This window comes from Aquarana catesbeiana, linkage group LG10, assembly GCF_042186555.1.
Source record: "Aquarana catesbeiana isolate 2022-GZ linkage group LG10, ASM4218655v1, whole genome shotgun sequence".
NCBI classification, from domain to species: Eukaryota; Metazoa; Chordata; class Amphibia; order Anura; family Ranidae; genus Aquarana; species Aquarana catesbeiana.
In genome coordinates this window covers 212,047,050-212,061,370 of record NC_133333.1, presented here as the reverse complement: position 1 = coordinate 212,061,370, position 14,321 = coordinate 212,047,050, and the positions used below count along the sequence as shown (strand labels likewise).

Below are 14,321 nucleotides of genomic sequence, written 5' to 3'. Positions count from 1 at the left end.
TGATCGATCGACCTCAGTACAACCAGCCTGTTTATTTTTTTTGTTCGACCACTGCAGATAGCTATAGCTGGGAAACCTCCTGTTGTCAGAATACATAGCGCAGTGAAGGGATTCCCTTCCTTGAGTGATCTTCTCTCCCATGAAACAATGTTGAAGGAAAGAAATTTGCATAGTGGCTTGTTATAGATGAGTCAGCTTGGAAATTCCAAAGGTCACAGATCAAACACATGCTGTACCTAAACAAATATGTGACAGAAAAACATCAGCCTTTCAGAAATACTGTACATTCCTTTCTGTGAAGACATTATTTTGACACTCTTATACCTCTAACTAACAAGCATACCTGCAGTTTTATGAATCTTAGCTCCTGCATTTGCCCCTTCTTCAAGTGTTTTTTATAGGAACATAATTTTTTAATAAAAGCTTTTCCCTCTCTGCTGGATCTGTGCTGTCAATTATATATAGTGATTACATCAGCTTCTCATTTTAAAACAGTATGCTCCTTTTCTGTTAGAGGAGAGATCTACTCCACCCAAAGCTGATAATGCTCAATAAAAATATATATACAAATGTAAACATTGCCTTCCCAGGAATTGAAGATGGTGGTGTGCATTCCAAGAGGATGGTGAAAGAAGGGATGTACTTTGCAATACTATGGAGGGATTACACTAAAACTCTAGCTTCAGCTTGTTCATTTAGCTTTGAAAAATGAAAACTAGAAGCCGATTGGTTGCCTATCAGTACAACCAGCCTGTTGGGTTTTTCTTGTGAGATCACTGCCAGCAGCTATTGCCGCCAACAGTGATCATTGTATTCTGATAGCGGGGAAGCCTCCCGCTGTTAGAACACAATAGCGCAGCTTTTGGCAGGCTATACATTATGCAATTTTCTTTCCATCAAACATGGGTTGAAGGAAAGAAGATTGCTTCATTTCCCCCATCAACACAAGAGTGTTCATTTTGACATCAATTTTTGATTAAGTGTTAGTCATAGTCTTTTGACTAAAATGCCATTTTAGTTTCAGTCGTATTTTAGTCGACTAAAATCTAATGGGTTTGGTTATATTATAATGCATTATTTCTTGAGAACTGCCAAACATATACTCTTGGAGTAAAAATCTAATAACATGTTTATTATTTATGTTATCAAGGTTTCAACATGCACTACAGACACAGATTTAGCTGTTGTGATATAAATTAAAGTAAGTTTTAGTCATAGTCTTTTGACTAAAATGCCATTTTAGTTCGTATTTTAGTCATCTCAATTGTTTTAGTTGTATTTTAGTTAACTAAAATAGTATTCATTTAGTAGACAAAAATATTTTAGTCGCCGAAATTAACACAACAACACATTGTGCTGATGGGGGAATTCCTCCAGCTGCGCTATTGTATTGCGACAGCAGTAGACGTCAACGGTCACTGCTGGCGGCTTTAGCCCCTGGCAGTGACTGCATGAGAAAATCCCGACAAGCTGGTTGTACAACCATCCTGCCCATAGATGAACTGAAATCCGTCCGGGTCCTGCTGAACAAGCCAAATTTTGATCCATCTATGACCAGCTCTTTAACTCTCTGTTAAAACAGACAATGCTCAAATCTAGTTTACAAATGTTAATGAATGCCAACACATACAGACAGGGTTAGTTGTGTTACACTTTACTCCACAGCCTTCTCCTAAACTTTACAAAGCAGGGAGAGCTTGGTAGGGTTTTAAGGAAGTAAAAATAATTTAAAGGATAAGTTCACCTTTTGTAATATGTTACAGATCTCACTATTCCCCCCCCCCGCTAGCTGTCAAAATCGGCGCCGGGAGGGGGGGGGGGGGGTGTTTGCCACCCGCATCATCCATTCACAGAATGTGACTGGGAAAACTACAGGGGCCGACAGCATTTGCGTTTTTCAGTGAAGTACTAGGGTGCTGGTTAAACGCTGTGGTATTTTATTGAGTCTTCCTGTCACAGTGTAACTGCCAGGTCATATCGGAGGTACGGTCAGACAGCTACACAGACAGTCTGCAGGACCATGGCATTACACCCACAATCTGCTAATCGTGGGTGCAATGCTTTACAGGTCAATTACAAAAAAAAAATAATAATAAAATGCATATTTTTATTTTTTGTCTGTCATGAAGGTCTTTGTTAAAGTGATAGTAAAAGCATTTCTTTTTTTTTTTACTTAAGATAAAACATGCTATACTTATCTGCGCTGTGCATTGGTATCGCACAAAGCTGCCCCTTACCGCCTCTTCTGGGGTCCCCTGGCAGCGCTCCTCCTCTTCTCCATATGACTCCAATAGCTTCTAGGCTGGGGTGTGTGTGTGTCTATAGACACATATAGCAAGACTCGACAACACCCCCCCTCCTCACTGGATTTGATCGACAGTAGCGGGAATCATTGGCCTCTGTCCCATGAGATCAGGAACAGAGGCCAGCGCTGTTGTAGACGGGCACAGTGCTGGATTGATACATGACTCAGGTAAGTATTTAACCGCTTCAGCCCCAGAGGATTTTACACCCTTCCTGACCAGAGCACTTTTTACAATTTGGCACTGCGTCGCTTTAACTGACAATTGCGCAGTTGTGCGACGTTGTACCCAAACAAAATTTGCATCCTTTTTTTCACACAAATAGAGCTTTCTTTTGCTGGTATTTGATCACATCTGTGGTTTTTATTTTCTGCGCTATAAATAAAAGAACAGCGACAATTTTGAAAAAAAACACAATATCTTTTACTTTTTACCATAATACATATCCCACTTTAAAAAAAAAAAAAAAAAAAAAACTAATTTTTTCCTCAGTTTAGGTCGATATGTATTCTTCGACATATTTTTGTTAAAAAAAAATCGCAATAAGCGTATATTGATTGCTTTGCACAAAAGTTATAACGTGTACAAAATAGGGGATAGATTTATGCCATTTTTATTTTTTTTTTACTGGTAATGGCGCTGATCTGCAAATTTTATAGGGACTGCGATATTGCGGCGGACAAATTGGACACATTTTTGGGACCATTGACAATTATAAAAATGCACTGATTACTGTAAAAATGACAAGGAAGGGGTTAACACTAGGGGGCGATCAAAGAGTTAACTGTGTTTTCCCTTACTGTGTTCTAACTGTAGAGGGGATGGGACTTGCTAGGGGAAGAGAGAGATCGGTGTTCATACTTTGTATGAACACACAATCAGCCTCTTCTCCCCTCAGAGAACTGAGATCTGTGTGTTTACACACATAGATCCCGGTTCTTGCTGTGTCACAAGTGATCACGGGTGCCCGGCACTCGCATCGGCGTGCACGCCCCTAGTGGACACAGGGCGAAGCGACGTAACATAACGTTGTTTCGCCCAGCCGTGCCATTAAAACTGCGGCGGCTGGTTGGCAAGTGGTTAAAAAGGGGGGGGGGGCAAACAACTTGTGAAAGTTTTTTTACTGTAATGCATTATAGTAAAAAAAAAAAAATCCTTGCGACTTTAGAACCACTTTAAAGCACCTACTGTAAGTCCTCATGCACACGGACGTTTTTACAGCTGCTTTTTTGAGCTTTTTTTGCAGCTTAAAAAGGCCTGTCTTTGTTAGTCTATGGCTTCATGCCCACCTAGGCGTTTTTGAGCTGCAAGTGGCATAGGCGTTTTTAAGCTGTAAAAAAAACCCAGGACCAGTGGGTTCTGAGAGACTTTTTTCAGCTGTAAAAACGCTCTAACACGCTGAAAAACGCTCAAAAACGTCATTCACCAACGTTTTTTAGCGTTTTTGATCCATTGAAAAAAAAAAAAAAATAAAAAAATTTGAAAAAAAAAAAAAACGCTCAAAAACGCTAACGCGGAAAAACGCTCAAAAACGCTATTGCAAAAACGCTGAAAAAAGTTAAAAAACGTCACTGCAAAGATACTGGCGTTTTCATAACGTTTTTTTAACAGCCTGTGTGCATGAGGGCTAAGTCCTCATGCACACGGACGTTTTTACAGCTGCTTTTTTGAGCTTTTTTTGCAGCTTAAAAAGGCCTGTCTATGTTAGTCTATGGCTTCATGCCCACCTAGGCGTTTTTGAGCTGCAAGTGGCATAGGCGTTTTTAAGCTGTAAAAAAAACCCAGGACCAGTGGGTTCTGAAAGACGTTTTTCAGCTGTAAAAACGCTCTAACGCTGAAAAACGCTGAAAAACGCTCAAAAACGTCATTCACCAACGTTTTTTAGCGTTTTTGATCCATTAAAAAAAAAAAAAAAAAAAAATTTGAAAAAAAAAAAAAAAAACCGCTCAAAAACGCTAACGCGGAAAAACGCTAAAAAACGCTATTGCAAAAACGCTGAAAAAAGCTGAAAAAAGTTAAAAAAAATCACTGCAAAGATACTGGCGTTTTCATAACGTTTTTTTAACAGCCTGTGTGCATGAGGGCTTATTGGTTGATAACACTCTATCCCTGTCTCCCAACTGTGTTCCATCACTGTCAACCAATCACATGGGCTTCTAATGGAGACTACAAGTGACCATTTCAAAATTCAGTATGCACGTACAGTTCAATGTTGTCACCCTCTGGAAACCCACCCTGAAAAAGGTCATGTAACTATTGCTGGAATGCATATTTACAGGATGCAGCAAAGAGGCTGCAGGAGGTCAGCAGCACCAAGATGTAAGGAAGTTTGAAAAAAGTGAAAACAAGTATTATAGTTTAAAAAAGCTAATAGTTTATGATACACAGTGCTTTTGGTTCAGGTTTATATCTAGTTTAATATTCATTAATTTTGTCAGGTAGCTAGAATTAAATATACACTATATTGTCAAAAGTATTGGGACGCCTGCCTTTACACACACACATGAACTTTAATGGCATCCCAGTCCTAGTCTGTAGGGTTCAATATTGAGTTGGCCCATCCTTTGCAGCTATAACAGCTTCAACTCTTCTGGGAAGGCTGTCCACAAGGTCTAGGAGTGTGTCTATGGGAATGTTTGACCTTTCCTCCAGAAGCGCATTTGTGAGGTCAGGCACTGATGTGGATGAGAAGGCCTGGCTCGCAGTCTCCACTCTAATTCATCCCAAAGGTGTTCTATCGGGTTGAGGTCAGGACTTTGTGCAGGCCAGTCAAGTTCCTCCACCCCAATCGCGCTCATCCATGTCTTTATCATTTGGTGGAGGGGAGATTTTGGTGTGGGGTTGTTTTTCAGGGGCTGGGCTTGGCCCTTATAGTTCCAGTGAAGGGAACTCTTAATTTCATCAGCATACCAAGACATTTTGGACAATTTGATGCTCCCAAGTCTGTGGGAACAGTTTGGGGATGGCCTCTTCCTGTTCCAACATGACTAAGCATCAGTGCACAAAGCATGGTCCATAAAGACATGGATGAGTGAGTTTGGACAAGCATAGTAACGATCACATATCTCTCATATGCTAATAGCAGCTTCATTTTCTGACGTTGCATCTAACCCTGACCCAACTGCAGGGGACCATTGGTCTCTAGACAGCTTCACTGACCTAGAGTGGGGTGAGAGAGGGGTTTTAGAAAAAAAAATTCTATTCAACTATGTATTCTTAACTCAAAAAAGTACTCTCTGTTGCACTCAGCCTCCTCCAAAGGTATTTATTTTTTGCTCTTGCACGGTTATGATCTGACTTCCTTTTAGAGTGTAGCTATGTTCATTGCCCATGGTCCCACGGTATGCAGAATCATAGCCACCCTCTCAGGAAAGAAAATTGCATCATCTATGGCTTGCTTACATGCACTACTCGTTCCAAACAGAAGCGCGCGGGGGGGGGGGGGTAGTGAGGTAAAGGTTCAAGAGCTCGGGACATTATGAGGAGGTAGAAAAACACACAGTGAAAACAATTTCATGAAAAATAGATTTCAGAGCTATTAAAAAATGGATGTCTATGGAATATTTTTGGTGAAAGCTACCTGCCAATGGTCAGCCCTGGACGATCATCAACAGGAAAGGCTGCATTCACACCTGAGCATTTTGTAGCTTGAAGCTCGAAACTCAAAAGGCACTCAACAAGCAAAATCCCATTGATTTCAGTGGCCTCTGTTCACATCTGAGCTCTGAATTTTTTATTGACTGTGTGACTTTTATTACGCTATTAAGTCTTTTGTGTCTATACATGTTTTACATTTACACAAAACAAACTGTATTTGGCAAGCCAGCAATATGTTCACCGTTATCTGATTACCCATAAAACCTGTACTAAGATGCTGTAAATACTTAAAGGGGTTGTAAACCTTTGGGTTTTTTCAACTTAATGCATCCTATGCATTAAGGTGAAAAAACACCTGGCAATGACCGGCCCCCCAGCCCCCCCATTTTACTTACCCGAGCCCTGGAACTTGACCCGGCGGGGACGCCCTGTCTCTCTGCCCGGGGTTCTCGGCTCTTGATTAGATAGATTGATAGCAGCGCAGCCATTGGGTCCCGCTGCTGTCAATCAAATCCAATGACACGGGCGCCCGGGGCGGGGCCAAGTCATACATTCAGCGGCTATGGACGCCGAATGCTGGACTCGGGAGCGCGCCCGCAAGGTAACCCCTTCAGGAGAGCGCTTCTCCTAGGGGTTATCTGATGTAGGGAGGAGCCGCGAGAGCCGCTGGGGGACCCCAGAAGAGCAGGTTCGGGGCCATTCTGTGTAAAACAAGCTGCACAGTGGAGGTAAGTATGATATGTTTGTTATTTAAAAAAAAAAACTAACCCTTACAATCACTTTAAGCAAGTCATACATTAGACAATTTTCTCTCCTTCAACTATGGACTGAAGGAAAATTCAATTCCCTCATCAATACAGTTAGTGTTATTGGGGGAATCCCTCCCGCTGAGTTATTGTGTTCTGCTTGCAGAGAGCCTTCCACACCGGCAGAATACAATGATCATCTTTGGCAGCTATAGCAACCAGCAGTGATCGGGGCACAGAAAACCCAGACTACCTGGTTGTACCTGGAGATGGAGTTAAGGCCTATGCCAGGTGGCACCAGTATCCCATTCAACGCAAGTGGGCTGCATGGTACCGTGTATGTAGGACATAGTGGATCTGCAGGCTTGCATGTACACAATGTACAGTAGCTTTCCTTTGTAATAACAAGGAAGCAACAGGAAGTCTGTGTCTGCTGCTACAGATAAAATACATACAAGCCCAATAAAATGCCACAATCAATACTTTGAGGTTTGTTCTCAGGAGATTCTAATTCTAAAAGTCTTTCTAATTTATACTTTTATCGTTTTTGTTTCTAATTTAAAATTTTTTTTGAGCAATTTGTCTGCTATCTTTCCCCAAACCAGCCAGCAATTTATGGCAACCTAAACTTTGAGTAACCCATTATTCTCAAGGGAGAAACTGGAAAAATTATGCTAGATTGATTTTATGTGGCTATTTTTTTTTCTCAGCAACCTCCCTACATTTCATAGTTTTTTCACTGCATTTCAATGGAGCAAGTTTCCATGTTATCACTCAGACCCCTTTCACACTGAGGCGCTTTTTTGCTAAAAATAGCCCCTGAAAACTGCTTCTCATTAATTTCAATAGAAGCTTTCACATTGGGGTGGTGCGCTAGCAGGGCGTTGCAAAAAAGTTCTGCAAGCAGCATCTTTGGAGCGCTTTAAAAAGCGCCTCAAAAATGCCCCTGTCCATTGGGAAGCGCTTCCAAAGCGCCGCAAAAAAAAAATTAATTTAAAAAAATTTAAGGTCACTTACCCTTAAAGGAGGGGGTCCTGTGTATGTTCACCTTACAGAATTTTTTCGTAAAGGTGAACTTACACTTTTAAAAAGAGCACACCGCCAACGCCGCAAAAGCGTTGCAAAAATGGCAAAAATTTTTAGCGCCTCAATGTGAAAGGGGTCTTAGACTGTCTTAAGGCACATCATAGGTACATGACAGGTACTCACTTGTATATTGTCGCCACAATCTTGTCCTCTACATGTCACAGCACTAAACGACTCCCTGAAAGAGGAGAAGAAGTCAAAACAAATTACAAACTCTCCACAGATACTGATCATTTGTGTATCTAAACCCGGAAACAAAAAAGTAATATATTACAGTTTACCAGTCTTTAGATGTGGTGTCTGCATTAGTTTTTTTCTTTTCTTTATTTTTTACCAATTGATTCTGCTAGCTACCCGTCCTATGGTGACATCACTTACTTGCTGTGCTATATCTATGGAGGAGCAGTGTTGTCACCCCAGGACAGGGCTACAGAACATTTCCCCATCTCCTCACCCCTGTTGTCCTCAGAGAACTGGGAACAATAGTAACCAATAAGAATACTGCACAGAAAAAGAGCACAGGAACTTATTTTACTGGGTTTCTGGGTGGCTCAACGAGTATTTTTTTACAAAAATTCTACAGATATACCATTTAAGGCTCAGGGGAGCAGTATTTTCCTTGTCAAAAGAAGTTTATTGAGTATACAATATTATAAAGATACATAAAGTAAGTTTACAAGGATCTATAAAGTAAGCTCATTGTTTTACAGTAGGGTTTATATAGGTAAATATCATGAAATTTCAAATATTAAACATTGGGTTCACGTAAACCTAAATTAAAGATATATATCATTTCCTTAGTTACTTTTGTAGGTATTTAAATGATTAATAGGGAGCAGTATTTTCAACATGAAACCAAAATCAAGAACAGGGGGTCATGGCCCCAAACTAACTTAGAAAGTATTATTTTACTGAAAGGGTGGTTGATGCTTGGAATAAACTTCCAGTAGAGGTAGTGAGACAGTCAACAGTAAATGGCTTTAAACATGCATGGGACAAACCTAGATCTATACTCAGAAAATCATACTACAAAAAAGTTATTTGAAAAAAATAAAAAAATATATAAAACATGTCTTTTTGTATACAAAACAGGCAGACTCAATGGACCACTCAGTCTTTTTTTCTGCTATCACCTTTCTATGTTTCTAAAGTGGTATATTGAGCCAATGCAAAGGGAGCAAATAAGAGAAATTCATTGCTAGGTTTAACATACATTTTAAGAGCAAAGGAAGGAGCTTACAGGTAAGACAAAACAGAATACAAATTGTTGACCGGTGAGACTGAATGTATGAAATCCCCTTTCTCAGCAAGGTAGGAAATACAGTACAGGCTAACAGAAACTAGTTTCTGTATTTACAGCCATCTCATAGCAATTAATAGCTTTCTTCTATTAAATGTGCTTTTTGTGAAAATGCCAGCGGTAAAGTATTGATTGGTTGTAGGGAGTGTCTCTCATTTAGTAGAATTCTACAGAATACATTGGATTAGTTTGCCAAGTACGCATTTAAGTTAATATTTAGTGAACAATGATATTTATAAGTTAAACATTAACTATACAAGCAACTGATTGGAATTTAGAATTTCACTAAAACAACATTAAGGATATAGAGCAAGATACTTGATAAATGTCCAAACCAGCTCACCTGCATATGCTCCAGAAATAGATCTGAGGTCTACGATTCATTTGCTTCTCCGCATTGACAAGTTTGAAGCCACAAGTTGATAAGCTTGTGTCTAGCTACACATCCTGACTATCTGGATGTCTGACAAGGAACCTGCTCTGCAGGTACCAAATAATGTTAACATTGGACCTGCACTCACTTCGAAATTAATCCATAAAAGTATGTAAAGTACTAAATTCAGTTGACCAATAGGTCCTTACCTTTGAAAACTTGCATTTATTGGTTTGCTTGGAGACTGTGTGACCTTGGAATCCTAACTGAACATGAATGTATGTTGTGAGTGAGAGATATGTTTTGTGCTCAAATTCAAATTTCTAAGTACGACAGACTGAAACTCTAAAAAGGTCATAATATGTATACATGACAAGAATGCTCATTTCCCCATCCAAGTGACTGAATGAGAAAGCTTTTACCGACTGGCCTTGAAGCAATATATATCGTCAGTGATTTGGCTCAGCAGTTAGTGAATTTGGCTATATGGTGTCTCCTAGGTTGTAAATTTGGGCTGTTAGCTTAGCTAATCATAATGGCTCTGCAACAAAGGAAGCCTAGATAAGGAGACCTTTCCTTAGCGAACAAAGGGAATGGTTTAAGCTACCCACAGATGGTTACATCTGTGGGCAGGCTGATTGTATTAAAGTCGTTCCGTAGATCGATTTCAGTACAACCAATATGCTGGATTTCCACCAGGTATATACACTAGCAATAATCACTGCGTTCTTCCGGCAGGGATGGCTGATTACCGGGCCCACATACACGGTTTCTGTGGATTTTAAGACCCCCAAAACACTTTGTCTTTATAATCAATCTGTCGAAAGAAGAAACTTGTATTTGAACTTAAAGATAGGAAGTTCCACCAAAAATGGAACTTCCGCTTTAAGTGCAGGTGACCCCCTGACATGCCAGATTTGGCATGTGATTTTTTTTTTGGGGAAGGAGTGGGTACCCGTTTTTTACAGGCACCCAGCTCCCACTTCCTCCCCTAGCTCCAGAAGGAAGATCACCTCTCCCCCCTCCCTCCCCTGCAATCTTCTTGGACACGTCACAGGTCCCATAAGATTGCCCAGCCAATCGCAGCACGCAGCGCAGCTCACGCATGCACAGTGCACGCCCGGCTGTGGAGCCACAGCCGAGCGCCCACAGTTAGAATGCCTGCGCCTCAGAGAGGAGAGGAGAGGGAGAGGAGCGAGGCTTCCTGCACCCGCATCAATGGACAGCGGGACAGGTGAGTGTCTGATTATTAAAAGTCAGCAGTTATGCTTTTTGTAGCTGCCGACTTTTAAATAGGTGGAACTCTGCTTTAAAGCGGCGTTCCACCCAAAAATGGAACTTCCGCTTTAAGTGCAGATGACCCCCTGACATGCCACATTTGGCATGTCATTTTATTGGGGGGGGGCGGATACGCTCTTTTTAGAGGGATCCATCTCCCACTTCCTCCCGAGGTACCACGGCGCTGGAAGGAAGATCACCTCTCCCCCTCCTTCTCGGCAATCATCTGGGACACGTCACAGGTCTCAGGTGATTGCCCTGCCAGTCACAGTGCTGAGTGACAATGCCAGCGCCACAGAGAGGAGCGGGGCTTCGTTCGCCCGCATCACTGGACCGTGGGACAGGTGAGTGTCCAATTAATAAAAGTCAGCAGCTAAACTTTTTGTAGCTGCTGACTGATATGGGTGGAACTCCGCTTTAAGAACAAACCTACAGACCCTATCTTCTTTGTAACCCAGGGACTGCCTGTACTTATCCTACAAGAGAGTGTTAGACTACACAAAACTACTGACCATAGCTCTTTCCCCAGAACGGCTTAGACTTTAATGTCCCCACCGGAGTCATGCACACACACACTACATGACAAATATCACACAGTGTGGCACTTCAATCATTTATTTATTCTCATTACAACAAGTGATCATGAAAACTCTTTGCTGTATAGAATGCGCCGGCACAATAATTAGATTCTCTATATTTACAATAGTGCAAAACTATTGCATGATAACAAGAATATAAAATAAAGGGTTCCAGTGATAGTCATCAAATTTCCCATACAAAAAACGCTTCCACACTATCCAAAACTAAAAAAGAGATGGTTTTGTTTTTACACACCCTTCAATTAGAGTGAACAGGGAGATCATTTTATTTTAGCTTGGTGTGTGGTATTTGATTGTTTGTGGCTAGTGATATACTATAAACATCATCAGATTTTTTTTTGTTAGATGCTCCAAGCTCCTCCTGGTTTTACTTATTGAGGTACGTTACTAAATCTGCTAAAAATAGAAAACCAGATAGTATGCATTAATCGCCTCATAATATTACCGCATACTATAGACAGTCATAGGAAGTTGTCAGCCATGTTACAATACTTATTATTTGAATCCTTGTGAAATCTTTGAATTCAGAAAACCTGTAGGAAGATGCAGATGTTTATGTGGGTTTCACTGGAAAATTCACATACTAATAATGATCAATTAAATTCCAAATTTCTCTTCTGCAGGAGGTAGAAAAAGAAACATCATAGTGAACTATTTACTACACCCACTTTAAATGGATGTCTGTACATCGTTATCTCTCATTGCTACTCAGCTTCACATCTCATGCTGCTAAGTGATTAAAAACTGTCCACATATATATCTGTCATACAACTACTTCTGTTTGTGAGGTGCAGCAGGCACGCCGCCAGGTTTCCTACTAGATCAACGTTGGTCAGACCTTTGATGGTACAGGCTACCCTCTGCCAAGACGGTATGATCTTTGGACAGTCCCAAAAAATGTGAAACATCGTACCCCGGTCAGCGCCACACCACCATGTATCTAGTACCTGTGGAAAAATGCGGTGTAAAGTCACGGGCACCCTATATCACCTAGTCAAAATCTTATAACTGGTCTCTTGGACCTTGGTGGCAATAGAGGACTTCTGAGCAAAGTAAAGAATTTTCTCATATATACAACACAGAAAAACAATATGCCCACAGGACTTTTAAAGAGTCACACCTCAAACAGTAACTATAAAAAATATGAAAACATTTTATTTAACATACATTTAAAAATATGTATTGCACATTAGATAAATGTAGATAATATTACATGGAAGTCACATGAAAAAGTTTATATGTGGGACCTAACGGCACGATATAGATACCATCATTGGTCTGGAGCGACAGTGCAACTTGTTTGACGCGTTTCACAAGATAAACCTCGCTACCTCAGGAGAAGCACAGAAAAGTATCTGAAGGTGAGAATAATCAATGAGTACTAACGGAAAAAAAAATATATATACATATATATATCCTACTATATATATATATATATATATATATATATATATATATACATATATATATATATATATATATATATATATATATATATATATAATATAGGTCCTTCTATGTACAACTTACAGTTAATGCCAGATATTTAGCCAGCTCACACCCAATTGGTGATCAAGCTGGAAGATGACTGAAGGATTCCTATGTAGCAATATGTACAATGCCATAAAAAAGTTATCCGCAAGAAATGCCAAGAGGTCCGCTATTCTTTCCCTGGGAGCTGTGAAGGGGCGGGGAGATGATACAAAATAGGATGTGCTCACAACAAAGTTCCTAGCGGTCAGTATGGAGTCCAACAAGGAAATTGAAATCACCACACACCTGAAATAATAATGATATACTATAATACAATAGTGAGTAAAGACAAGTACGATGACAACATTGTGTCTAAATCTTCTCAGTGGCACAGAAGTATCACTGTGTATGTATGAAGTATATAATGATAAACAAGTGAACCCAAAATTAAGCTCTATATTGAATTGCCAGTATCTAGAGACCTTAATATTGAAAACATTGTGTGCCAATGATACCTGTAGACATATCTACATTTTCTTAAAAAGTGTGTAATGATACTGCTAAATAATCTTAGGTGCACAACCGATACATATAGCACAATATGCTTAGTGAAAAAATGAAAAAAGTGTAAATATGTGTAAGAATACAAATAAAGGTATGATTAAATACATAATGTGGATACATAATGTGGATTGAATGTTATGCATGTGTGATAAATACTACTCCAGTAAGTGTGACCATAAGAGAACCAAGGTATACAAAAACCATCAAGTATATACAAAACTTGCCACAAACCACCATCAACTGGCTTAACCTGCCAAAAAGATGGCCACCATCACGTAAAAACAAACCAAAAAGAACAAAAAAAACTCCCAGTAAAACTTACTCTAAAGGGAATGAAGGACCACAACAGACAACCAGAGGTCTGTGCTGATACAGACACAGCATTAAATCCACCAAAGAGTCCGGACTATATAGTCCAGATCTCTAGGTGGGCCCCGTCCACTCAGCCTTGCCATGGTGGTAACCCACCAATGGGCTCACAAGTGGGTGCAGGAATGGGGAAACCCCACCACCCAAAGCGGCCAATGATCAATCGTCTGCCCTAGCGAGCACAGCTGAAGACATCTACATTCATATAATGTGCAATACATGTTTTTAAATGTATGTTGAATAAAATATTTTCATATTTTTTATAGTTACTGTTTGAGGTGTGACTCTTTAAAAGTCCCGTGGGCATATTGTTTTTCTGTGTTGTATAGACTAGATTGGGACCGAGACACCATCTCAGCCCATTTCACACCAGCTCCATTCTTTTGTCTACGATACAATATGGTGGAAGACACCATGCCCCTCCTTTTGTGAGATGCTATGTTCTGGGCAATTATATATATTTCTGAGTTGTAAATTATTTTTAGTCATTTGTTTATATTTCATACTTCTCTTTGGGGTTTTGCTCCTTGTCCCAGTTCAATAATTCCCTTATATCCATCATGGAAAACTATCAAGGTACTTCTTGGGAACAGACGATGCAGGGATATCAAACTAAATATGGTGGAACCAATG

The 14,321-nt window shown here is 40.1% G+C and overlaps 1 protein-coding gene across 7 annotated transcripts in view; it reads right to left on the bottom strand.

Annotated features, from left to right (window-relative positions):
* The window catches only part of LOC141111196 (CMP-N-acetylneuraminate-beta-galactosamide-alpha-2,3-sialyltransferase 4-like), a 355,704-nt gene that overhangs the window by 176,126 nt on the left and 165,257 nt on the right, over positions 1-14,321 (bottom strand). For 4 of the 7 annotated variants that reach the window (XM_073603272.1, XM_073603271.1, XM_073603278.1 and 1 more), the window contains one exon: positions 7,856-7,910. The exons of 1 other annotated variant lie outside the window; for it this stretch is intronic. Coding sequence is in view for 1 of the 6 variants with exons in the window: in XM_073603269.1 (XP_073459370.1) it covers positions 7,856-7,910; positions 9,376-9,416 (96 nt within the window). In the remaining 5 variants the exon portion in view is untranslated. Of the gene's footprint in view, positions 1-7,855; positions 7,911-9,375; positions 9,432-9,614; positions 9,650-14,321 lie in introns of those variants that run through there. 2 more of the 7 variants (XM_073603275.1, XM_073603269.1) reach the window with 2 other exon arrangements.